The 27,430-nt window shown below is 33.9% G+C and overlaps 1 protein-coding gene and 1 non-coding gene across 3 annotated transcripts; both read left to right on the forward strand.

Annotated features, from left to right (window-relative positions):
- Positions 1 to 735: 735 nt before the first annotated feature.
- LOC126835013 (synaptotagmin 1-like) lies at positions 736 to 27,187 on the forward strand. Of its 2 annotated transcripts, none has more exons than XM_050567283.1 (10): positions 736 to 1,147; positions 17,579 to 17,839; positions 18,564 to 18,689; positions 18,767 to 18,909; positions 19,112 to 19,213; positions 19,290 to 19,484; positions 19,789 to 19,965; positions 23,315 to 23,423; positions 23,507 to 23,640; positions 26,263 to 27,187. In XM_050567283.1, the coding sequence occupies exons 2-10, from the start codon at positions 17,590 to 17,592 to the stop codon at positions 26,452 to 26,454; spliced, it is 1,428 nt and encodes a 475-aa protein (XP_050423240.1). In that variant the 5' UTR covers positions 736 to 1,147; positions 17,579 to 17,589; the 3' UTR covers positions 26,455 to 27,187. The 2 variants fall into 2 exon arrangements, with proteins under 2 accessions (XP_050423240.1, XP_050423238.1); XM_050567281.1 differs by having other exon boundaries at positions 737 to 1,147; positions 23,306 to 23,423.
- Positions 15,620 to 15,692, forward strand: Trnaf-gaa (transfer RNA phenylalanine (anticodon GAA)). The gene has a single exon. It is a non-coding gene; the product is annotated as a tRNA-Phe (tRNA).
- Positions 27,188 to 27,430: the final 243 nt, after the last annotated feature.

Consider the following 27,430-nt stretch of genomic DNA (forward strand, 5'->3'; position numbering starts at 1 on the left):
TATCTATCATGTTAAAACTAGGTAAATAAGAAAATTAAATTTTTGATTTTGCATTATTTAATGTCACGTTTAACAATTTTTCTATCATTGTTTTTGTGTAGTTAATTTTTAGTGGTCAAGTACACCCGCTATAGCCACTTTTTTTAAATTTATAAGCATAGTGTATTTTGTCATGCGATAAGACCTATCCTCATTCATAAGACAACACTAACTATTGAATTTGAATAGAAAATTCAGGTGACCGTAGACGGGCAATAATAAAGTTGTTAATGCGGCCATAGGTCTCCCACCCTATAGTGTAGTTTTTTTTTACACGTTTTTTGTTATTATATTTTATTATTAAAATTAGATTATGTCACGGCGAGCACATTAAACGACATGTACAAGACGGACAAGTCGGGAAAGGAGTGAAGGGGTGATTCGGTAAGGCGATGAGGGAAAGCGGGGGCCGAGTCAGTCACTTAGTAGGAAAACGCTAACGGCGAGCGCGACAAGGGAAGAAAACTCGTCGAGGGGTGGCAAGTACAAGTGTGCGCGTATGTGCGGGTGCGAAAGAGTGTGAGCTAGGCAAGGGGCGGGGATGGAATATTAGCACACGGCGCTAGTTTCGGGGAAAGAGGGGGCTAGGCACCGAACGGCGCGTGGGGGGTGGACGTATATTCGGGGCGCAGGCTTGCGCGTACGCCGGCGTTTCTTATCGATCGCGCGCGCCAAGCGGCCGTCTGCTCCGCTGGTCCAGTCTCGCGGTCGCCATATTGCGACGAGCTTTACACGCCGTACACTCTGCGAGGGGCGCGACGCCGCCAACATGGACTAAACAACGTTAACGCATTACGCCATATCGCTTACACGGTGCACGCACAGGCTGTCCCACAGGACAGGTCTCAGGACGTCCGCGCGCGAGACGAGACACGTCGTTTTCGTTGATTATAATAATAATAATAAATAAATAAAATAATACTGTAAAATTAAAACGACCTATTACTATTGTATAAAAAAAAAATCGGTGATTTCGCAGTGGTGACCGCGGTGAAACGTATATTATATTATATTAGTGTGGTTCGAACGGACTGAGCGCCGGTGTGGAGCCATCATCAGCGGGACGACGACACGCCGCCGGTTCGAATTTCGGCCGTCTACGACGCGGGTAAGCTAGACTGATGATGATAATATAAATCATATACGTTTACTGTCATATTAATAATAATTATGTACAACAACGTGGCACGATATAGTGCTGCACGGCCTGCTCGTTAGGCAGTTTACCCGATAGATAGCATTCGTTAATGGATGTTATCTGTGTATCGTTACCGCGGTCGAGCCCCGTCGAAAGATTGTTGACCGCGGCCGAGTGAACGTTGTCAACGCGGGCGAACGATCAACGGCCGTTTGACCCAATTCCGCTTGAGCGTATATAACCGACAACGACCTCCCCCCCCCATCCCCTAAGCACCGGAGGCCTGAGTTAAACAACCCCCTACCCCAACCCCCGTGCAAGGCCGAGGTTAATCTTATACATCGTTTTATCGATTCGGTCGATTGCAAAGGCAGCCGAATCTTCGAGATCCGTAAGTAGGCCCGCGATAGTGGATTTTTTGGGCCGTCGTGTTGGGGGGAGGCGAGAGGGGGCACACCCCTTCGATGTAGGTCACGCACGGGCCGAACCGACGGCGGGGGCCGATGGGAATAGTGTTGTGTTAACGACCAAAACGCGAAAGAGGGTAAACGCGGTGGTTATTTGTTTAAAATATTATCGTGTATAGGTATCATCGTGGTCATTATTGTTATTCGGCCTGACGAGGCGTAAAAACGATAATTAAAAATAAAAAACCAACCGACTAATAGCGGACGCGACTCGACCGGCGCGAACATGGTGTGTGGGAAAATGCAAAATAATTATATTGACTTACTGAATTGTTTTCGAGGGGAAGCTTCATAATTTATACGGACGGAAATAACACAAACAGTAACGACGGCACGAAGGACAAGCGAAGCAGTGTCGGCGTGCCGTTTACCAAAGAAGAGAGAGAGGGGGGGGTGAACTTGTCCAGGGACGCCAGTTTGATTCGTAACGCTTAAAAATAATAGATTTAATCTGTTTTGGAGTATAGTGCATTTCGTAGATTTGGCGATATAAACCGAGTTTTTTTTTTTAAACCCAACCCAAATAAATGTTTGCCGGTTTGTACAAACCCCGTAAAAACTATATTTTAAATAAACACCTAAACGTTTGCTGGGTTTAAAATCAAAACCCAGTGTTTTTTTTTCTGATTCTTTCGTGTCATCTGCGTTCCTTGTTGTCCACTTTGGTTCTATCCTGGTACACTACCGATTATCGGCCAACGACGATCGTTTAAGTGTTTTTGAAGCTCGTGTTGTTTTCCAGTTTGTCGTCGTTGGTCGTAAAAAACGCATAGTGTGTTGTGTGTGTGTACGTACTGTGCGAGTGTCGATCGATCAACGCACGATGGATGGCGGCCGACGGTAGAAGAACGCGACTGACGGTTCGGTAATAATCCAAAGTAATGTAGTATTTTCTCCCCGTAAAGTGGGTTTTTTTTTTTTTTACATTCCTACTCGTCCGTATTTAAAAAATATATTAGGGAGTCCCGAGGGAATACTTTCACGCCGCACCAATCCCAATGCCGCGGGAAACGTGGCTAACGGCTCTTTTGGATTAATATCAACCGTATTTAGTAATACCAATGTACGACTAACGTATTTGGCTTCGGAGGCAAGAATAAATATCGTCGTTAGACTCGGTAAACGAATTAGATCACGGCACGGGCAAGTCATTGACGGAGACACACCCGGGCAGAATTTACAAGACGGTAATCACATTACCTAATAATGATTCCCGGGCGTCGGATCGGGTTTTTATATTATTATAATATGTCGTCTTGGTCGCGTTCAAATCGCCCGTGAAGCGTTTTCGGCCTCGTGTGAAAAACGCATTGGTTTTTGTTTTTTGCTTTGGTTCGCATGTTTTTCTAATATACCTATCAAACATAATGTTATCGTATTGTAACCGTTGCCGGCCGCCGTGCCGAGAGTTTTATAAGTTAACAACAACTATATAATATTAATTAAATAAAAACACAGAGCGCTCGATAACGGCAGACGTTTGGATAAACAAAAATAATGTTATGTCAGTCCGTCGATTTCATAACGATTGCAAACACTTGTATTATACTTGGTGGCATGTCTGACAACTACTCCAACTATAGAATAGTACATACACAAAACACTTTCACGCTTTTTTGATGAACAATCCAGCGCCTGTTGTGAACCACTTTCATTATAAAAGTTTACCTATTAAAAATTCAGATATCGCTCACCAAAATATAATGATACCCGCCAAGGCAGAGAACTTATAAATAACTAGTGTGCAACAAATAAATTATTAGGATTAGGCAGAAGCGTAGGTATAAGTCTTTGACTAACACTTTTGTTTCGAACAGACATATTATAGTGTATCTATAATAAATGAAATACAGTACACCACACCCCTCTCTTAGGTACGCCATAAGAAAAAATACTGTTTTACTAAAACCACTAACTAATGTCTTGGTACAAATTAATACACAAAAGATATTCACTGAAAACCCTGACGTGTATCACCTTATTTACTATCACATTTCTTTTATAATGTTTCAAAATTATGTGTTTTTCTTTTGCTTCTGAAACCACGATATCTGTTGTATTATTAATGATGTATATAGATCATGAAATGTACTTCGTAAGACCAAAAGCTTGATAAGTTCTTTAATATTGAGAATAATCCCATAAAAAATGTATGGAATCATTCATAAAAAAATGTTGTCATTATTATCAATTTAACAAGTGGTAACTTCGTGAAAACAACACCTAAGATAAAAAAAAACCATTTTATAATAAAAAATTATCAAATAAAATGTTGACCTAAAATAACCGTTCAAAATACATTAGGTATTAAGTGGATCATTCTAAGTTATAATGTTCAATATATGATATATTACAATGTTTGTATCCATTGTACGCGTCCTTGCTGATTTAATCTCGCCCATAATAAAACACAAAATATATCGAAACCATCGACCAGAACTAACCTATTACATTTTCCGGACAACAATATTTTATTTCGGACTAATATTTTAGCGTATAACATTATACGATATTAAAGTCGGCTTAAAAAACATTTCAGTAATACCAAAGTTAGACTTTACAAATTGGCTCGATATGTAGCTTAATAATCCTAATAAATTTGGCGCTTATGACGATTGCCAATTGCAATAATATATTATTATAAAAGTACATACTACACCCAATATAATAGTGTCACTGCGTTTGAGAGACGCACATTGTAATGAACACAACGGCTACTTACATACAAACATAATAATATTATTATGCAATAATACAACTTGTCTAGGTTATCAACGAAAAACACCGTAGACGGTCTACAACATGATATTCGCAAACGGTTAAATATATTGTGAATGAAATAGTCGGGAGTTTGTACCGCATATCGCACAAAGGTTTTCATCTCAGCCACGACTTATCTCGCACATCCGTTAAAAAAAGTCTGTGTATTGTGTGTGATTTTTATTATTGTCATTGTTGTTACCCGCCCGCGTTTGTCGAACGAATTAAACCGCTTTCTTGCCTCGATATGTTACGCAGTTTAAGACGACCACGTTAAGTACACCGTTCGGTTAGTGTATACAACAGCACCTCATTGATGTATTATACGACCTGTGTACACACTAAGAAGCCGTACCGATAATTCATTCTGTTCAAGTCGACTCGTGACAAGAAAGTAAGTAGCCATATTATCCGAGCCCCGACTTGAGGCCTGTTGACCTAAACTCACACGGTACTCAAGTCGTATCCAAAATAAACACGGGGCACGTGCCCGAGACCCGAAACAAACGTCCAGTCGTTTTGTTTAAGGACTTGTGTCCTTTTAAATTACTACCACGCGGGTAAACTGTACAAGAATGTAAATTTTCTAAAAAAAAAAACAAAAACAACTTGTTTGTTTCAATGAGTCCTCGAGTATATGAAATCAAATAATGTTATCCTGGATACGGTTCAGAGCAGAAATAGTAAAGCTATATTACATATATAAATTTCGTTATATACTGGTGAAAAATCTTTTGTAAAACCACTTGTCGAACAATAGCTAGACATTTGTTCAAGTAGCTTAATGTTGTTAACTATCTAGCGAACCCTGATTTCAACTTGTAGCTCTACCAATATGTTAACAACTATATTTAGTTTACCACGTTTTTATTAACTCACTTTCTTGTTTAATATTATCACCTAGCGTGTCAATGAGGTAAGACTGGCCTCAATTGTTTCTCTTCAGTTAATTATCATTTTTAGTTTTTTATTGCAATGACACTCAACGGTTGAACGATTGGAGAACTGACAACAATCAAAGTACTCTACTTATATGTATGTCCCCGGTTCAGACAATGACGATTTCTTACTTTGGGCTACTAACATAGACAAAGAAAACACCCTCTTACTTGTTGCTTAAAGTTCAGTAAGCAGCCCACTATTATCCAATTCTAGTAAATCAACAACCCCGCATGAACTCGTCTAGTAGATAAATAAACACTTTAATGTTTGATGTGCTTTAAAAACACTTCTCGTGTAAAATAATATTTTCCAAAGTGACTATCCTTTATAATAATCTAAACTTAGTGCTTGGCAGTTCATGGACGTTGATGCACTATAAATAGTGTGTCTAAAATTAAATTCCTATTCGATATAATATATTGATTTGATCACATAAAGTGTCCCAGAATTAGTCCCAAAACTCTCTTGAAATATTTTAACGTCTCTCGAAGGTACTCGTTATGGAACCTATCGCCATTATGCCTAAATCAATTTTCTGAACGTTATAATATCTAATAATTATAAAATAGTTATCTACGTTAACTCTAAGATGTGTTTTATATACTTCCCAAATTTAAATTTCCTCTTTTAAATTCATTCTCGAGAGCCGAGTGTCAAAATAGCAACGAAACCGGTTAATAAGTTATTACTTATAAGTAAACATATATCACTATCTGTTAGATGTTGTATTGGACGTTTTATACACCATCCGCTCGTTTATAATAATATTATGGGTTTTGTAATAATTACTGTTAAATGATCCGAGAGTCCAAAAACAAATTAGCGGACAGTAATTAAAAACAGCTACGTTCCAAGTGTGGTGAATGGGCAAATGCTGGTGAATGGGTCACATAGCCATGTGACATACCCCAGGAAACATTCAATCGGCACAAAATAGTTTTGCCTTTAAACCACACGCACTTAAGTCGCCCGGGTCGTCTCTGGGGTATTAACGGTTGAACGGATATCTCTTCATACTAGTTTGTTCCGGATCCACGTGCTCGTTCATGCAGAACTCACCACAAGGGACGGCAGCACCAAAGTCGGTTAAACCAAGATTTCATTTTTATTCGTTTAATTTATTTACCCCTGAGCTCGCCGAACGTTTAATAATATCCGATTAGGTATAATATAATAGGAGCGACGATACGAACGTTCTGTTTAGTAGGTATTTTTTTTCCTCCAAAATGATTATCTCTCATCGTTCGATCGGGACAGTCAACCGAACCGACGTCATCTTACCGCTAAATCGTCGAAACGTGACAGTTTTTAAAGGCTCGTTTAGTTCTCTTATCGCCGTTTCCCACCGGGACGACGGCGCGAGGGATTTGGCAATGACAAACCGCTCACACCACAACATTCCTGCGGCGAAAATTTGCTAACGCGACACCTTCGCCAGCCTTTTATATTGTTACCCGTCACAATGATCACGAAGACGAGGCGAGAGCACTCGAAACTCAAGTTCCACATTACACTGCATAATAAATGTATACAGAGGATTTTGCCGTGTCAAACTAAAATATTATTCCAAAGACGTTGTCGAAAACCTCGTTAAATCTATGAACCCGGAACCGAACAGTATACTTGTAACAAAATAAATGAGTGATGCAAAATCATTTTACAATAATTGGTTATGTCGCTGATTTTAATTGGCTCTTTAGAAATATTAAAATGTTTCTAATACTGATAACAGCATTTTATACTTAATACCTGGCGAACACCTGTGCCGTGCCAGTCAAAAATTGTATCCAATGGTCGATTATGTGTGCACTTAAAGAGTCAAAACTTCCGGCCAAATTAAAATATCATTTTTCTAGCAAAGCGATGCGATCGAAGTTCAAATAAAAAAACAAACACCGAATCAAAAAAAAAAAAACAACAACAACAGCATAATATTAACTATATCGAATAACTAACAAACAGAAACAACGACATTGCGTGGTTCAGGTTCATAAAATATATACTCTTTCCTTGTAAACCGAGTGGTTAAAAGAATGTTAATTTTTTTTTTTTACGGTCTCGATAGGGGCCAAAAGTGTATGGGAAAACGAGATTAAGATAAAGTCGTTTTTTTCTTTATTTAAAATCCGCAAAGACTTGTGACCACGAGTGGACATTTCCGTGCACACGTCATAATCTACCATCGCGTTAACCGACGGTATAGTATACTTATCGTCTGAAGGACTACCATGTTTGAGAATTTGATCTTAAATTTTACGTTGGATTTTTTTGTTAAATGTAACACAAATCCGCCCACTACAAAAGGCGCCGTCGCGGCCGGCGTATAAAAAATGGATATAACCGCCTACATTGTTTCGGACGGCCACAGAGGGTTTGTGTTGGGGATGTCGTCGACAATAATTATTAAAAGTCGCTCTCGTTCGGCGTGTATCGATTCGGTTCAAGTACATTGCTAATAGAAACGAGCGAATTTAATGTTAAGTCTGACCGCTCTGGGCGGTGTGTACAATACATATTTACACAAAAGATATTACTCGACGAGAATCGATAACCTTGTTTGGGGCCCCGCACACATTTCGTACAATAGCTCCCCGCGGTCGATGGAAAGTTCTCTTTGGCTCAATTTATTTTCGCCCCGTTTACCAACCGCATTACATAAAACCTTCAACGATATCCTCTCGCTGTACCTACCTATTTTTTTTTTAGCAACTCAATCGCAATTGCCCTGTGCGCACTTTGAATATTGTTAACGGTCGCGATCCGATTGGCGCATATAAGACTATACCTACCTCCTCCTAATGTCATAATCCAGTTACGTCCACCTGCCGACCTACCTACTGCGTTGCATTGTCAAAGCGCGATTGTAATTACACTGTAATTGCATAAAATCGACGAATTATTATTATTTTCATCATCACCAATGTCAGTATGACGGCCAGGACATCATGGTGTTGTCTTCTCACCGCAGTACTTATGTATAAGTATGTACACTGGACATAAGCGAAGTTAATATTATGAACAATAATTTATTTATTATTAGTAGTCAAGGCCCGACTGCACGTCTCGACGTAACCCTGAGTTAGCTTTTTTAATTGTATATGCATTATAATATTTCCGTATAGTCGCGGAATTTAAATTGTCCATTGTTGTACACACAAACGCGTTTATACAGTAAAATACCCATACGTATAATAATGTGTTTACTTTTTAACTGAACGTAATGTATCTATATAAAATTGTTTGTACATGAAAAGTCATATTTGTTCATCACTACTTAATCATTACTACTAACGAATCTATAATAGCACCATAATTGTTATTTTTTTCTTTTAAATATAATCCAACTGTTAATTTGTAATTTTTTTTTTTTAACACAAGTAAATTTGCTTAGTAATATCATAATTCATATGACATTTAATTTGTATACGTGTACTGTGTACAGACTAAACGAAAAATTAATTAAGGTAGGATTACGGTCGTTTCTAGACGAGACAAAACCGTATCTAAATTAAACACAATATGAGCTATAAGCCGGATATGTTATGTAAGATTAGTATCAGCATAATTGGAATAAGACTCGTTTCCACAGTGGCTTAAGGGGATTGCATGCGGTTGGTTTTTAAGGAGTTTTGTATAGGCAATATTTAAGAAAAAAGTGGTTTTAATAAATTTCGATCACGTCAATTAATTTACCGGTTAATTTGTATAAGCTTCATGGTATTATTTTTAATTTAAATTATTTTGTCTATGAGTAAAAACCATTTTAGTTAATATAACTATAATCCGATAAGTAATCTAAAAATAGATTTAAATTCGTCATGAAGTGTACTTATTGTCGGTCAGGGTACTTTTTTGATATCTTATTTCTACTATGTATAAAACACGTTTGAATATTATATAAAATTTCAAATTTTAAAATCAAATTTAGAAAAGGTTTAAGTTAAAAATTGAAAAAAGTACTCTGACCGATCGTAAGTAAACTTTATGGCGAATTTAAATCTGTTTTTAGATTGCTTATCGGATCACTGGTTCGGTCTGTGCAATGGAATAAAAATTATGTGTTTTGACTGAAAAACCCGACCGCATGCAATCCCCTTAATTAATATATGAAAACAAAAGCGTGTTTCAGCTTATACCGCTAATACCATTATCAAAGCAAGACTATAATAAAAGGTACGACATACCTTTCCGTTGGCTCTATTGAATCCTTAGAGCGACAAAAACCTCTTAGTATAATATAGTATATTATTATAATAACAATACTATAGTAACTATAGTATTCAACTATATAGGTAATTTCAATTTTTATAACAAACCTTAGACAAAATAAAATCTTTTGAAAACTTGAAGAGTACTTTTTCATTTGGGAAGAAAGATAGGAAAATTAGAGAGGAAAATAGATATTTAAAAAAAATTAAACAATGTGTTAAAGTGCGACTTATAATTATAACAAAAGTTATCAAAACATGTTTTTATAATGAGTTATCACTGATACCCGTAATCGGCCTCAGTCTGTTGTGAGCGTCGACGATGATAGTATTGCTACCGAAATACCCTTAAACGCTAATGTGTATATTTTTTTGCGGTTAAGGCTTTTTTTAAATTTTAACATGGATATGTTTTGGACTGGGCACAAAAAAACTGTGTCACATAGTTCATAGTTTTAAATTTATTTATTATAATTACAAAATTAAATGTTACACGGGATCACGGGACATGTTTGCTGGTTTGCACCTCGTTGCAGTCTATACAGTGAAAATAAATCAATGTTTTATATTAATGAGTTATTGTAAAACGTGATGTGTGTTATTTTATTCTTACTATAACCACAAAAGTTGCTCAAGTTTTTTCTAGAATATAGCACGTACACATTAATAGAGTAATTATTTTGGATTTTTTATTGGCTGTTCATTTTTTTGTCGGGCTATCACGGTGGTTTCTATAGAAAACATTACAACGTTTTTCCATCAGTGTCTTGGAATTGTGGTGTAAAATCACTAAATGTTCACTATGAATAGAGGAAAACTTTAGTTCTTTTGGGGTTTGTGAAATTCTAATTCCGCCTTGATGATAATACTATATTATTGTATAATACTTAATAAAATATGTAATAATAACAAGTTATTAGCTCCGGCGGCGTCCGGGCACTATACCTACCTACTGGGCGTGTGCACGTTGTGCGCGCGCCACCGTCGGGTGACGTCAAAACGTTGGGTACGCGGCTGCGATTTTTATCAATGGAGGTGCTATATAGTGAAACGCAAGAAAAATAGGCCGCTGCTGCCGCCCCCCCCCCCGTCACCTTGGCAACGTTGACCGGCGGGTAGGGAAGGTGGTTGGACAGGATGAGGCAGCGGAGGCGTTGGCCCCGCTGTACACGGCGGTACCTACTACGGCGACCACGGGACAGACTTGGGCGCGACCCGACCCAACGCGAAAGTCCTCTCTCTCTCGGGTATGGAGCTTGTGGGATGGAGGTTGGGGGGACGGCGAGGAGCTTGAACCCCCACACGGTATTCTCGCGCTCTCGCTCCATCCGCACGTCACCGTGGTTAGGACGCCTCCAAGGTCGACCCGGTGTAAACACTAAAGTGCGCGCCCCCTCACACCCTCATGTTGTTTCATCTAGTATTCCGACCGCGGTTCGTCCCGGCGGCCCGCCCGTAACGGCAAGTCGAGCTATGACGTCCACGTGGGACGCATATCGAATTTCACTGCATACACACCCCCACGCACCCGTCAGACCCGCACATCACGCCGGTTTACGTACACAGCAGGCAAAACGATTTCCGCGAAATCGTGTCCCACGGCAAATCATTGACGTTGCATGTAGGTTTTCCACGTACCGCGGCAGTCTATCGGCTTGTTAGTAGAAAAAGGTTTTTTTTTTTCTATAATAAAAATATACAAACCGAGTACAAGTGGAGATTTTAATAAAAAAAAACTACCGAGGCCGAAACGTATTATTATATTTTCGAATAACAAGTCACGGTATGAAAAAAAAAATACAACGAGGGTAACTCGTGGCCTTATTGCAATAACCGAGATGAGACTTATTCTGGACTTATTTGTTGTTGGAGCGTCCCATGGATACGCGTCATACTGACTGTTATGGTGAACTGGCAATTATATATGTATGTATATATATATATTTTTTTTAATACTTTTATGAGAGTTTTTATAATGCAACAGTATTTCTTAATTAATTTGATTTAAATTTCAAAACATTTAATATTCCAATTCTTTTATAATGTATTTCAATGTAATTAAAAACAATTTTCAGTTTCCGTTAAAAAAAAAAATTAAACAAAAGAAATTATAATAAATAAGTATTAATATGTAGATAGAGTTAATTCAAATATCAGGTTATAAACTATAATGTATACTTATTAATACAGTAATGAGGATACTTTGTTGATTGCCATTTTTTTTGTCAGACTATCACAGTCATTTCTATAGGATAAATTACAATTTTTTTCCCATCAAACTGCTTTGCGCGGTCTAATTTTTCTCAGGCATCTTATGTAGTTAAGGAAAGAAATTCGTGTATAATGTTATACATGAAAAAATTATGTGTGCTCCAGATTCCGTATTTTTTCGATATACCTAATACAACCGACGCTATATCATTTTTAAAAAAGTCAAAATAGTCCTTTCTTAATTAATTAATTATTCATTAACTGGTTGAAATATAAAAAAAAGACCATGGTAGAGCACAAACAATGTTGTTGTCTATATCGTGTGAAAATTTGGTTTCTTAGTTTTGATTACAGCCTCTGTAAAATTACACCGCACAAAGCGGATTTTTTGAAGAAAATAACGGGTGTGTGACGCTCTCTTAAGTGGAAAGTAGACATATTACAATACATTATGATCAGAAATTAAAATGTTTTCTACAACATCTTTGGTCATGTTTCAATAGTATTTCCTGAATAGATCTAAAACAATAATATAATTAAAGTTTGTAAATTTAAATTATATATTTTGTTGGAAACCGATTGTGAAAAAAGTATTAGTATTATGGTTAAAAAAAAGTTTAGTTTTCTAATTTTCCTATGTACAATTTGTATAAAAATTTTAAAAATTGATTCAAAGCAGTGTTACTATTTTAAAAACTAAATTTGCATTTTGCTAATACGATTAAAAAATTCCTAGTATGTGCTCTAGTCACATGTATTCTTATTTCTTCATCTTTTAAAAAGTCATACTTGGAATTTTGATTCAAGACCAGCATGTTACAAAGTTTTGTGTCACTTTTTAATATAAAAACGTGTTGCAACTTTATAACTTTTTAGTAGTAAACGTATAATCTCATTTAAGAAGTTGTTACCAATTTTATAACTTTGAAAAAAAAAAACCCGCCTCGGTGTATCTTAGCTGGAGAACAAATAGGTATCATTAGTTTGAAAACAATACTGAACTGACTAAAATTATATTACTTAATATATACAACGTTTTTGTCTATATACATAAATGTATCTATACATAGAAAATCAGAAGGTAATTTTTAGCTATTACCAATCAATCTGTGCACCTAAAGTGTATTGAAGGTAGGTACTTAGTTCAAGTTCAACGGTGTATGGTTACATACTATATTATATTACAAAATATTCAAAACACGGCCCATGCCAGATTTATTAAGGAGGAAATTGTTTGCATAAATTGTATTTAGACATAAAATTATGTTGAAAATTTATAAGAATATTATAATATTCTTTGTTTGTAGTTGTTTTTTTTATCAGGTATACCAGAGTCAACATAAGTGAAAAAATCATATTTTTCTTTCAGTGTGAAAACGTGTGTACCTAAAAGCCTTGTGCAACGTGTTTTTCTCACAAAATTATGTTTTTATACACGCGCAAAATGGTTACTAACATTAAAATTACAAAGAAATAGAGAGATTTAGGTTTTTAGGTTTGTTATAAACGAACAAATTGAGTTAACGAGTAAATTAATCAAGACTTTAGCGTGTAACGTTACGCAAATCTATTAAACGAGTAAATAAATCGAGATTATTGTATTGTTTATTATTATTTGTTATTTTGTAAATATAGTTACTTATTTACACGTTTAAATCAAATTAAAAAGCCTAAATTATTTTTAAAAATGCTCATAAAAATGTCGAAAATGATTTTTATTCGACTCTGTTTACTTGGGAAAACAATTTGCTTCTTAGTAAAATTTACTTTAGTATAAAATATAAGATGAAAAACGGAGGCGAGCCGATCTCGTCCATTTAACAATTCATACACTCGAACTGTGTCGAATTAAAAGCAATAACTTTCGACCGTAAACGAAACAGACTTGATATTATACTCGAAGAATTATTATTTCAAATGAAAAGTTACGATGGAAATGTTCGTACCGTCTCTCTTGTTAAGTTGGATAATCCAAAACCATTATGTATATTAAATTATTAAAACAGCAGCTTCTCCGATCGTCTGAATTCAAGTTGTTTTAACACTCGGTTAATAAAATACAAAACACTCCATTGTTATAATATGGATAATAGTAAAAAATCGATCAGTCATTTCCCGCCAATTCAACATTAAAACAAAAATACCCGATAAGTAAAATACAAACTGTAATCCATTCATAATCGCTTAATATAGTTAAACATTTAGAAAACAAAACCATTTAGTCATTTATTAAAATATGTACCTAATTACAATTAACAAATAGGAATAGTCCACAACGTTACAATTTTTATAATTAAAAACTTTTAATCGTACCTATTTTATTAATAAAACATTAGAAATTAAAAAAAAAAACATAAACGTTCTTTAATTAGCTCTATAGAAATAAATGTAATATGTCCACTCATAATGTTTACCATTAGGTATCCCCCCCCTCACTTGACCCTAAATACTAATTAAAAATACAATTTACATACCTACCTAATATATAATATAAAGAAATTAAAATTATAAAAATGTATTTAATTATTTTGAGGTGCCTCTACTTCACTTACCTCCTTATGTAAAAATATACTGTTAAGTAATGACTATATACTGTAGCAATATTTAAATGTATAGATAATTACACCAAACCATTAGTTCATTATATGTTTTAACAAAAAAAAACAAAAATTACAGTGGATATATCTTTAAATAGCTTTCATCAAATAAAATGCAATTTCAACAACGATATAAGCTATTATTTTTAACTAATCTACTTTTCTTTTGAACTTTAGTGTATAATTAGTAGTTTATACCGTCGAGAAATAACATTTCAAACAAACTTTATCTTGTACAATCTACATCGTCTTTGTGCGTAGGTACGTGACTGTGTATTTCTTAGTTCTCTCATGTTTCCTAACGGCTAACGGATATTAAAGGAAGTTTCAAGTTTAAGTTTTAGCAACTATACTCTATAGTACCTATCTGCTGTTATAATATCATATAGATCTTTTACCAATCATAGCCGAATGTTTCATAATTTAAACTTGCATCTATCCAACTATCGTAATAAATCATTCATCTTAATGATTGTTGCACATTGTTTTCAAAAACTCAAACCTCAAAAATATCGATTACAATTTTTATTCGAGACATAAGTTATTAGCTATAAATTTCTCATTTCTCAGAGAAATAAGTACCTATTAAAATTCGTTAGAATTACTGAAAATAGAAAATTCCTTAAAAACAGTTGATGAATTTTAGACATTTTCAATATTTATTTTTATTTTTTTTCCAATTTTATTAAACATTTTTATAAGTACGAATATAAATAAGTATTATATGAGTGTGAAATTTAAATAAATACATTTTATTTTTCTAACGATATGTATAAAAAGTAAACAGTACAAAAAAATACTGCGTACACACGTTTCTATAAAAAAAAGACCATTTTCTTAGGGCACCCCACAACAATAGGCTTCCATATTTACCATTAAAAAGTGTAAATAATAAATTAAAACATTATTGATTGTTAAATTTGACATGAGTTTAAACAAATTTGGACATTTTAATTACAAACTTACGTCTCATTTTACCGCTTATTAACCATGTTTATTTAGTCATGGCTATAGTCTATAAAGTATAATATAGGTACCTAATATTCAATAACAAAATAGAATATAAATAAAATACCTACCTAAAATATAAGTCATTTAATTCTATTGATATAGACAAATTAATAATAAATGTATATCGTATACATTATATTATTATTTATTTTTAACAACATAGTGATAATTATTATTAATTATTATTCAGTACTGTCGCCACGGCGCGCCGTTAAAACTGTTTGAAAAATGCCTTTTCATCATCCAGCCGAAATAGCTCAGTTGGGAGAGCGTTAGACTGAAGATCTAAAGGTCCCTGGTTCGATCCCTGGTTTCGGCAATTACTTTTTGCATTTTTTTTTACTTTATTTTTGTCGCGTTTTTTTAACTGCCGGTAAACACCCGGCACACCTGTTTCCATTTCAACCAACGTAATAATTGTCGCTGTAGTTTTTTATACTTCGGTTCCAAACTTTTAGTGAAATGTCACCTATTTAAAAAATAAATAAATACTGCCCGGTAAGACGTTTGCTGACGGATAAAGTTATTTTCCCAACACAAGCCAAACGTTTCATTTCTCAAAACGTACTCTTACACTTTTCCAAACTGGTATTTTTTCCTCTCTAATGGGAATTTTGATGACGGCATTTTTGTCGTTATTTTAGGAATTTTTCTTTAAAGGTCTCCTTCGCTATTGTTGACCGTGTATTGCGTTATTTTTATATTAAATGAAACTCCATTTGTACCAGTTGACTAACTGTAAAAAGGTCGTAAACAGGACACACCTTTTCAACTACAGAAAAACTCACACCATTGGTGTAAAAATACACATCCAAAAACTGAAAACACTTGAGTTGCATAAGCTGCCCATGTTTTGTTTAGTGTCGTTATTTGTTTAGTCTCGATTTCGATCCAGAATAATATTTACTTGCCACGTGATCGTTAAAGAGCACTTATTTATTTATATCGGTCCTTAATTAATGTCGTACTCTTAATATTTTTATACGACAAAAATACCCGTTTAGTTTCAATAAAAGCAGCTCTTGGATGGTTACATATTATTTTAACTTCTAACCTTAACGAATTTTTTCTCACTGGCTTGGCAAAATACGTCTAAGAAAATCTAATGTGTAAAAAATATAATATTGTTTAATGTTCAATGTTATTTTTTCGTATAAGATATATATTTTTGTATAAAACCTTTGATTGATAAGTCAATAGTTTTAAGTATTTGTAAAACGTCGTCAGAATTCTCTTATTTTCTTTTGTGCAAATACTTGTTTGCAGAAAGAAAACAATATAAAATGGATTGTGTTTTTTTATTGCAAACACTGTAGAGGACATTAAAATGATTTTCATGACAATTTCGCTGCAGTAAAATCTACCATTGTAATGTAACAAAAATAAAAACAACCAGAAATACATTAAAAAACAAAACCTTTTCACAGTTTATTAGCTTTGTACATAAGCTTACATCAGATCGTTAAATCGTTAATATCAATTGGAGTTTGGACAATTAAATAGTCACGAAAAATTCTGAATCTTGATGAAAACGATTTTTTTAAGTCATTTTGTGTAAACTTAATGGCTAACTAATCGACAGTTTTAGTTCTAATAATTCTTAAGTCAAAAATCTTATGTTACTTACACTTTTAAAATATGAATACTGTTTCCAGCTTAAACATTTTATTGCAAATTATGAAAATATATTTAATTCGTTTCGATAATTCTAATTTCTATAATATAAAAAATAGCAATTATAACGCAAAGTTAATTTCTAAAAATGGAAGTCGTCAAGTATAAAAACATAGTATTAATTACTATATATTAATAAATTAATATTAATAATATTAATTATCATTAGTTTTGCGCATATTTTTACAATTGATTCATTTGCTTAAGGATGGTCTATGAATATTTTTATCAATGATTTTTTTCGATGCTGATGAATATACTTTTTTCAGTGATTCAATGACATTTTCAACAATTTTTGATTATTTCATTTGAAATTGAAAACATTTAACCATTAATGAAGTATGCATGCCATTAGACGCATTTATGATCTAGCTCTTATCTTTGTAGAATGAAAACGTTTTAGGTAGAATAATACTAACCCTAAGGTGACGTTCATAGTTTTGTGAATAATTTAGTAGCGTTGGTCTAGTCCTCTCATTCTACTCTTTTCTTACAGTTGTCATTAATTCTTAATTGTAATATGTGTTGCAGGAGAAGGGAAGATGGCACCCGTTGACCGGCCGCCTGAAGGATCCGAATCTAGCGGATCGGCCGACAAAACGACGGATGAGTCGGTTGGCAAAACCAAGTCATTGCAACCTGCATCGGAAGCAGATGTTTCGCCAGATGAAAAGGTGGTCAGCGCCGTCGAATCGCCAAGAAGACAGTCGGTGCCCGACAAATCGTCCGGCAAGTCGAGCGTGACAGATACCACGTCAACTGTCGACAAATTGAACGACAAAGACGAATTAAGTGAGTGGGCTTACCATGTAGAATGTGCGCTATTTATTAGGTATGCATTACATTCGAAAAAAAATCGTCAGAGATCCAATGACAGCTTGACGTTTTAATAGCAGGAACTGTCGTTTGCACGAGCCGCAAGTCTGTTTTTTGTCGAATTCGTTTCTATGGGGGGCTGTAATCGAACATATAATATTATAGCAAACATGTTGAATACCTACAAAAAAAAAAAAAAAATAAGACCGACATAGTATGCTAAATATGGTCAAAGCAAATATTGTTTGCATATTTTGTTTCCAACGTTGTCATCGGATTAGGTTATATTGAGAAATTAATGATCGAATTATATCCCTAGTCAACGATATACCACGCCTACAAAAGCATTACAAGTATTGATTCTTCATGCAAAAAAATATTGTTTTTAAAAGAATAATAATTTAGGAACTGGCTCAAGATAGAGATGTGTGGAGGCAATTGGGTGTTGCGGCAATGGACCTAAATGGTCCGTAAAAGCCAATAAAGAAAGAAGAAGAAAAGAGCAATAATTAGTGATGAGTCTAGAAAGCTTAGAATTATCTGACAAAAAGTTAGGCTCTCTAGCACAAAAATTCTAGAAGTAATGACGATTTTTGTTCTTGGCTATCCGGCGTTCTTTTCGAGACACCTTTAGTTTATGTAAACTTCATAACTTTTACCATATATTATTAAATTATACATATTTTTTTCTATTTTACAGAAAACAAATACTACGATAAAGACTTAAGAACGACGGCATCGCCTTTCTACACGACTACGCCCAACAGCCTGAGTCCAACAGATAGTTCAGAAATGCCACCATGGGCTTCGTGGACGATAATCATAGGTCTGTTAAGAAATACTCTTGTAAAAAAATTGCTCTAAATTTAGTTTTCAAAAATATGTTGTTATATTTTCTTATAGCTGTCGTATTACTCACTGCCGGATTCGTTGGATTTTGCATACATAGGTTCTTCAGGAAACGAAGAACAAAAGATGGTAAAAAAGGAAAAGGCGTCGTGGACCTTAAAGCTGTCCAACTACTGGGATCAGCATACAAAGAAAAAGTAATGTCTCACGCTGCTTTAATTTATTGATGATTATTTGTAATTGAATATCATAAGCGTCTATCAAAATACTTTGGCTAGGCTTCAAAAATGTCTAAAGGACCATCGATTACTACTTAAATAATTTTACTCGCAGTGTATATTAGAATATTTGTTTTTTATTGGCGCTGGCAAAATTGTAATGTCTCAAATGTAAATATAGATACAACCGGACATGGAAGAACTGACTGACAACGCAGAGGAAATTGCTGAAGAAGGAGATAGCACCAAGGACGATAAAAAATTAGGAAGATTACAATTTAAGGTACGTTTAATTAAATTTAATCACGATTCCTATGGAATGTTACAACGAGAACAGCGTTAACGTTAGCGTTTTACAGATGGAGTACGATTTCCAAGGCAACACTCTTTCCGTAACGGTTATCCAGGCTGAAGATCTACCGGCTTTGGACATGGGAGGCACGTCGGATCCATACGTGAAGGTTTACCTGTTGCCGGATAAGAAGAAGAAGTTTGAGACTAAAGTGCACAGAAAAACGTTAAATCCGGTGTTCAACGAAACGTTCCAATTTAAGGTAAAGGCGCGTTTCAAACCCTAACATTATTGAGACCACTTGAATCCCGGACGTTCCTTGTGGTGCAAGCCCTTTTTGCTTCAGAGGCTTATCGTGAATAATGCACATACCAGTCCATTTACCGTTTAATTAATTTAAGTATCTTCAGATTTACTAGAAACCATCAATCGTGCCTACTACGAACTAATTAATAAATATCTCCTCATTAAATGTATGCAAATTACTGTTTATACCCCAACGCTATGACCGGGTCCCGGATTCCAAGTTGTATTGGTGGGTTTCACATTTTGTCGCTTTTGTTCAGGGAATACCGTATGCGGATGCGATGAACAAGACTCTGGTGTTTGCAATTTTCGATTTCGATCGGTTCTCCAAACACGATCAGATCGGAGAGGTCAAAGTGCCACTGTGCCAGATCGATTTGGCTCAGACTATCGAAGAATGGAGAGAACTGCAGTCCGTCGAAGGCGAAGGAGGACAGGTCAGTAAACAAAACGCATTAGAGTTAGTTATTCATAAACTATTAGGATTTCTAGGACAGGCTCACGTATCGAACACTTCATCACTAGCTGATGGTATTTGCACTTCTCGCGTATTCGATTATGCCTACACATCTTTTTCGGTTTATTTATTTATTTATTTTTGCAAATAAATCTCAAATCCATTATACTCTGTCAAAAGCAGCTTATTTTTTTTCTGAAGAGTCCCCGGGGGTTTCTTTATTTACATTATATTTTATAAAGAAGGCCAAAAATAATTAAGTACTTCTGCTGCCGACCTCTTTGTGAATTCGCAGTAACTCGTGATCAATTGAATTGAAGCATTGCAAATGACATTTTCCTAAATTTTCTCCGCGTCAGGAAGGTAAAATCCAGTTTATTTCCTGCGAGCAATTCGATTCTGAATTGCAGGGTTTACATGCAGTACTTATTATTTTTAACCAACAAAAACGTGTTACGAGATTATTGGTTATGAGCAAAGACGTAATAAGTTATTCATTGATCACGCGAGCATGCAGTACCTACTTTTCTATTCTCTCTTTACATAATATTATTATATATAGGATAAATTTAATTACTATACAATATTATACGTATACTTTTATAATATTATCAACTATTTTATTATTATTACTATTACTATATTATTATTATTATAACATTTTTTTCTTCTTTACATCTATATTTTTGATATTATTATTACTATTATTATCTACAGTTGTTCGCAAGCATTGTATTTTGTTATTTTTTCTGTTTGTATTGTTTTGGTTTGAATACAAAAAAAAATCGACCCGATTTTTTTGGAACACGGTGCACCACGAAAACGAACAAATAAAAAAAATATATAAATTCACGTAAGTATGACGCCTTTTTTGGCCGAAATCTAGCCCTGTGTCATACCAAAATGTGTGCTGTGTCTCGTGTTTTTGTGGTGTTCTGCTATATTAATTTAATGTTACATTATCGTTTTTTTTTTGTTTAATTTATTTACTTATTATTATTATTTATATAAAATCCTTTTGATTTCGACGTTTTAGGAAGTTTTTGTTTATTTAATTTGTTTTAGCTATATATTCTTGCGTTTGACAATATTTTACGCGTTGAAAGACGGCGGACGTGATGCTCTCACGGTTTTTTTTTTGACTTGCCGTCGACGGCTAGCGTTGACGTAACACATACTATATAATGTTATTATATTTAATTGGTTAAATGACAAAAAGTACAGCCAATGCGTTGGTGTCGGTTTCAACACGGTCTCGATACAAAAATATTGTTTTCCAATTGTCTTAACGTTTTGGATCTAATAGGGTCAGGTCAGCCTTCATATATTTACACCGTAGAGGTTTTTATTTTCCATTATTATTATGTGTCAACCCATCTATGAAAGTTAAACCATGCTCTTAAATAGAAGGCCTTTAGTAGGGTAAAGGGTTCACATTATAACAGCGTTGTTTCACAGCTAATTTCCCAAAACTTCGGCGCCAATAGCTTCGATAGGGTATCTAAAGTCTGACAAGTTAGACGATCGAATTAATCCTTAACATCGAACCTTGTCTACAACGATAATACCAGAAGACACAAATTTATAACAGCATTTGGCTGGTGCAGGCTTATTATTAAGAGAGATCAGCATATTATACACTACACTTAACGGTGTTAAGCGAAAACCCATTATTGAAACACCATTTCGAAAACTTACCAACGTCCTGTTCTATAGTTACTTATGGGAAGTTGAAGTATTTAGCATTCGGGACAAACAATCTTAGTACTTAGTCTTCCATTCACGTCCCAACGAATCGACTCTTATTAAGAACCGACTTTTTTTTAAATAAGTAATAAACATCTTAAAACGGGTTAGCGTAGAAGGATTTAGAAGCAGAGGTAGATCGAAGGAAAAGTGGCTGGGTCTTATAAATAAAGACGTGGATCGAATAAAGAAACAATGACGTACTGAGTATAGTGTAGACATTCGGCTGGACCAATCCCGTTTGTACCGGACAAGTCGGAGTAGGAGAGGATTTAAATATTACATTCTATGCCATTTTCCTCTTATTCGACGACAATTTAATTTCTTAACTATATTTCCCAATTGATATCCAAATTATAGCAGATTCTCCACACAACAGTCAACAGCAACATCACGTTTTATTTATCGCCTTATTAACACTACACCATTGATAAATTAATAGTTAGCCCTTTTTTTCCAGTGTTGATACCGACGCTAAGTGTACCCGCGACTGCAATGTTAAACTGTACAAAAGTTCACAATTACATAAAATACCCTTACCGAGTCAGCCGTTAAAAATATATTATAATTATTTTCCATAACACGCAAACATAATGTTTTCGCACTTCCGTTTTACAGCAAACATAAATACATAATATTTATTTGAATTAAAATTAAAATAGGTAGGTGAGTTAATACCGCAGTTCGAGTACCTAAGTATTAATATTAATGAAATCGACACGGTGTTAATTGTGTATAACATACCGGTTAATATGTCTAAAACAGCTATATATTATTTCTATTAAAACAAAAATTATTTTATTTTAAATTTCAAATTTTATCATAGCACTATGACCCACGACCGTTGACTGACAGTAGCTGTATTAAAAAAAAAACAAAATCATTAAGTATATTTTACCACAATATCGTTATCTATATAAAGTCAACTCGTCCGAGTCCGGTTACCGACGTCTGATATTCAAGTTATTTTATTCACGAACACTTCCTAATTTGTATTGTTGTGCTTGCGATAGGAGTAACTATAGTTTTAGAAACAATAGCTGAATTTTGTTAATTTTGTGAACTATATAAAACTGAAAACGACCGATTAATCGTATGATATTACAACAATGTATAGTTAGTATATGTAATGATGATATTATTATTATAATATAGATCAGTGCGGTGTTAGACCTCATAGTGCGTAGAATTATAACCGATACACTTAGAAAAGGTATAGCGGAAACTTAGATTAATTATTTGATTATTCCAAAGAGTGTTGAAGCCCTGAACAATATATTACATATAGTATTAGATTATTATTACAAACATACATTATTATTATTATTATTAGGTATATTGTAACTATTTTTTTTTTTATACTTAGTGGCACAAAATATATTAAATACCATTTGTGGAACATGCTCTGTATATCTAGTACGAAACCCTGTGTACAAACATTAATCGTTTTTTTTTTATAATTAGAAAATCGTATGGTTATGTTAATATTATTACATAACATTTTTTTACCGTTTTTATTTTCGTCGGACGTTTTTTTATTTTTTTTAATTTCCATTGGTTTTGGCCTTTTGTAGGATAACAAGTTGGGAGATATATGTTTCTCGTTGCGTTACGTGCCCACCGCCGGAAAACTCACTGTGGTCATACTGGAAGCGAAGAACTTGAAGAAAATGGACGTTGGCGGACTTTCGGGTAAACTTAAAAAAAAAACCATACTCTTACTATCGTTATAACTTATAACGATCGTTTAAATCATAATATTGTTCTCGTTCCAGATCCTTATGTGAAAATAGCTTTGATGCAGAACGGGAAACGGCTGAAGAAAAAGAAAACCAGCATAAAGAAATGTACGCTAAATCCGTATTACAACGAATCGTTTACATTCGAAGTGCCTTTCGAACAGATACAGGTAAAGTAAACGTTTAAATCCCAGCAAATAACAGTATAGTAATAATAAAAAGTTGGAAATCGATGGCAAAACTTGAGGTTTACTTAGGTACTGTAATTTATCTTGTGTATACATAATTTTGGATACAGTTTACTATCGTAACGCTCGCCAGTGCACTGGCCACTGCAATTAGGGTTTATGTATTTGAAGGGTTCAGAGGCCAAAGCACTTTACAGTACAAAACTTGAAACACGATTTTGAAAGCTTTGTGTACAACATGTAAATGCATGAAGGTTTATTCAAAAACTTCGGGCAAATTTTGTTTATATAGCACAGGTTGTATGTTTAGGTTTATATTATATATATAAAAGAACGGTAAATAATATGTTTTACAAAATGTGGTGGCAATTAGTGAATATATTAATACTCAAATATATTAGTATTACCCACTCTGAACCTCTCCTTAATTGACATACCGCTCATGTAAAATACATTTTTCTATTCACGACTAGCTGATCAGACATCATTACGAATACAGAATACCTATACCTAACTAGATCAGCTATCTATATTATTATTATAGAAAAATGGCTTGTACGTCAGTTTGTATGCAAGTATAAAATAAGGTAAATTATTTCGTTGTATAAATCATAAAAAATAGAATATTTCCATATTAAATTTTAAATCCGTTTAGTCGATATGAGAACACCGATTTTGAGGTAGGTACACTACACGAATGTAAATGAGAGAACAGAGACGGACTCTTTCTCTTAATCCCAATTAAGTCTGAGAGATGTAGTGGCGTACACAGGGTGATCTATATAATCTAAGGTAATCCCATGTAATCTAGGATGATCAGAAATAATCCACATGGCGTACCACGGACGGTTTAATTAATTTAGGCGTTTTCCAACCTTTCAAACTGTGTGACATGGTGGGTTTATTATTTTAATCGGTACCGCACTATAATGACCCACTCTTAATAACTATTTATTTATAACTAGTTATTAATAACATAACTCTTTACAAACTGATTTTATTACTACCAATAAATAATTAATTAATTATTTCGGAAAGAAATAGAATTCAAATATTTAAAAGAAGAGGTGCGATCAATAAGTGTCCGCCACTTGATATTCATTTAAAAATATTATCGAATACCCTAAATACGTCCAATAACAAAATCTAACAAAAAAATGATAGCTGAAAAAATTTCAAATGTATAAAGTACATAGTCAAGAAATTATTATTTTTTTTTTGTAATACTAAGAGTAAAAAAAACCTTCATTTCTCATTCTACGCGCGTTTTATTTATTTCACTCTTGATATAAATTTGTTTTATTAAAAAAGGAAATAAATTACCTTTAACATTGTAAACCTTTTAAAAAAGAAAGGTCCTTATAAAAACAAGTTATGCCTATATATCTCGACAATAACTTAATCATAATACCTTTTAAGTCTTACTATTGAAAATGTTTATTTATTTTTCAACTGTTTGAACGTTTTAAAATAATTTTTTCTAATACTAACCAAAATTGCACTCGGGAGTTATTTGTTTATTATTAGTTTTTTCCGCTAATTTTCCACTATTCTCTAGCTTACACCCAACCCTTCTTAGCCTATCCGTAAATTTAAAACTAGTTTTTAATAAAATTATTTCCATAACATTCTGAACCGTATGAAGTAAAAAGAATAATAAAGTTTATTTTTCTCAAATTTTTGCAATTATTTGTACTCGTTTATAAAATCTCTGTAATCTAGTAGCACACGAACCATCCATCTTAACATTTTGTTAGGCTTATTTTCCTCATCCATCTTATTCATAGCCATTAAACACTGTTTCATGGAATTTATAAATAAACTTTTTTTTAATATTTATTTTCGGATTTCATTTTTTTTTTCAAAGCATACAACACGAGATATTATGTGATTGATTATGATAAAATAAATAATGCATTCAATTACTGGTTTTTACATTTTTTTTTTTTTAATCAAAAAGTTTAAAAAAGTAATTTATTTGTTTATATACCTATTTAATAATATTTTATACCACTGAACTGGTAATAGCTGTTTATGAAACATATTTCTACAAAATATCTGTGGACCATGTTTCATCTATAATTATAACTATGTCGATGTCCATATCCAAATCTATATCTGTGTCTATACCAATATCTATGTCTAAGTAAATCGTTTTAATAAGTTTAATTTTTTTGTATTCGTTTTTTAAATTGAATGGTTATGACCACCAAGAATCTATTTATTATTTTTTTTATTATCCATTAATAAGCCTCAACATTAAAATAATTAGGTAGGTACGTCCTTCTCGATATTTCAAATCATTGGCTACGATATTAGGTAAATTACAATCGATACTACAGTGCGATACGATTATTATAATAAATTACAATAGTTGGTTTAAATAATATTAAATAAAATACATTGAAGGTATGTTATCTAATATAAACTATAAGTTATAGCTATATTACGTCCGTGGTCATGTACCTACATATTATCCATTATCCGTGTATCTATATCTTTTTAAATGGTGTTGTAAAACATTGGTGTTGTTTTTTTTTTTGTAATCACTTAAAATTTCTTTTATTCGTTGCTTAAACTTTTCTTTTTTTCTTTTTTTTATAGAAAGTCAACCTGGTAGTCACCGTTGTCGACTACGATCGTATTGGCACGTCTGAGCCCATCGGCAAAGTGGTGCTAGGCTATAACGCTACCGGCACCGAACTGCGGCATTGGTCCGACATGTTGGCCTCGCCGAGACGTCCTATCGCACAGTGGCACACACTCAAAGACCCCGACGACGACGCTAAAAACTAAGTTCATCCAAAGCCACATGTACCCCATATATTACTCCGAAGGACAAGATAAACACCCGTCACGCCATCGCCGCATTAACACTGTTGAATGAGCCGCGAACCGCATAATACAACAATACTAACATAATACCTACTATGTTTTTAACACTCGCGGAACAAATAACATGTTAAATTACCGTATGTAGGTACTTATTTTATGTACGTTACACCTAACATTATTATTATTATTATTATTATTATATCATCATCATCATCATCATCGCGTCGTCTTTACCCAGCCACACAAGACGTGTCGTTTGTACAACGAGAACGTTGTCTCTATGATATGCCTCTTCCTCTGCTTCTAAATGGTTCTAATCATGGTAATAATAATAATAATAATAATATACATGCCATAGCCGGTGCAAGTACTACAATTATTAACATCAGCTATCGTTAAGTTACACTTGTGCTGTGTTCACTTGGCTTTCTATTCGCCAGTATTTGTTTTAATATTCCATTCACAATGATTACATTTGCTAATTAATTCGCGTAGGACGTACCTGTACCTAATATGTGGACAATTACTAATATAACTATAATATTAAAACCCGTTTAGAATGTAACGGCCGAGATGCTCTTGATCTTCATTGTAGGCAACGTGAAAACAAAATGCTTACATAATAAATATTACTATATTTTGTTTCGCTAACCGATAATTTTTTAAATTTTCATTTCTGATCTCTTACACTATATCTCTCTCTTTTTCTAGAATACCAGCTAGTAGGTAGGTATTACTGAATGATGCGTATCGTCGTAGCAGCAGAAACACTATACACTATAATGTTGTAATCATACATACATATATATATATATATTACCTATGCATTGCGCTTCGAGTAAAGATATATTATATAAATTATCCATCAGAACAATTTTAAATACACTCCTCCAAAATTACCTACGAGTAGCTTACGACAGATATACCATTCGAGCTA

This window comes from Adelges cooleyi, unplaced genomic scaffold, assembly GCF_023614345.1.
Source record: "Adelges cooleyi isolate 19-005CV unplaced genomic scaffold, UGA_ACOO_1.1 ACOO_flye_CR_arks_rails_tigmint_CR_PRNA_21, whole genome shotgun sequence".
NCBI classification, from domain to species: Eukaryota; Metazoa; Arthropoda; class Insecta; order Hemiptera; family Adelgidae; genus Adelges; species Adelges cooleyi.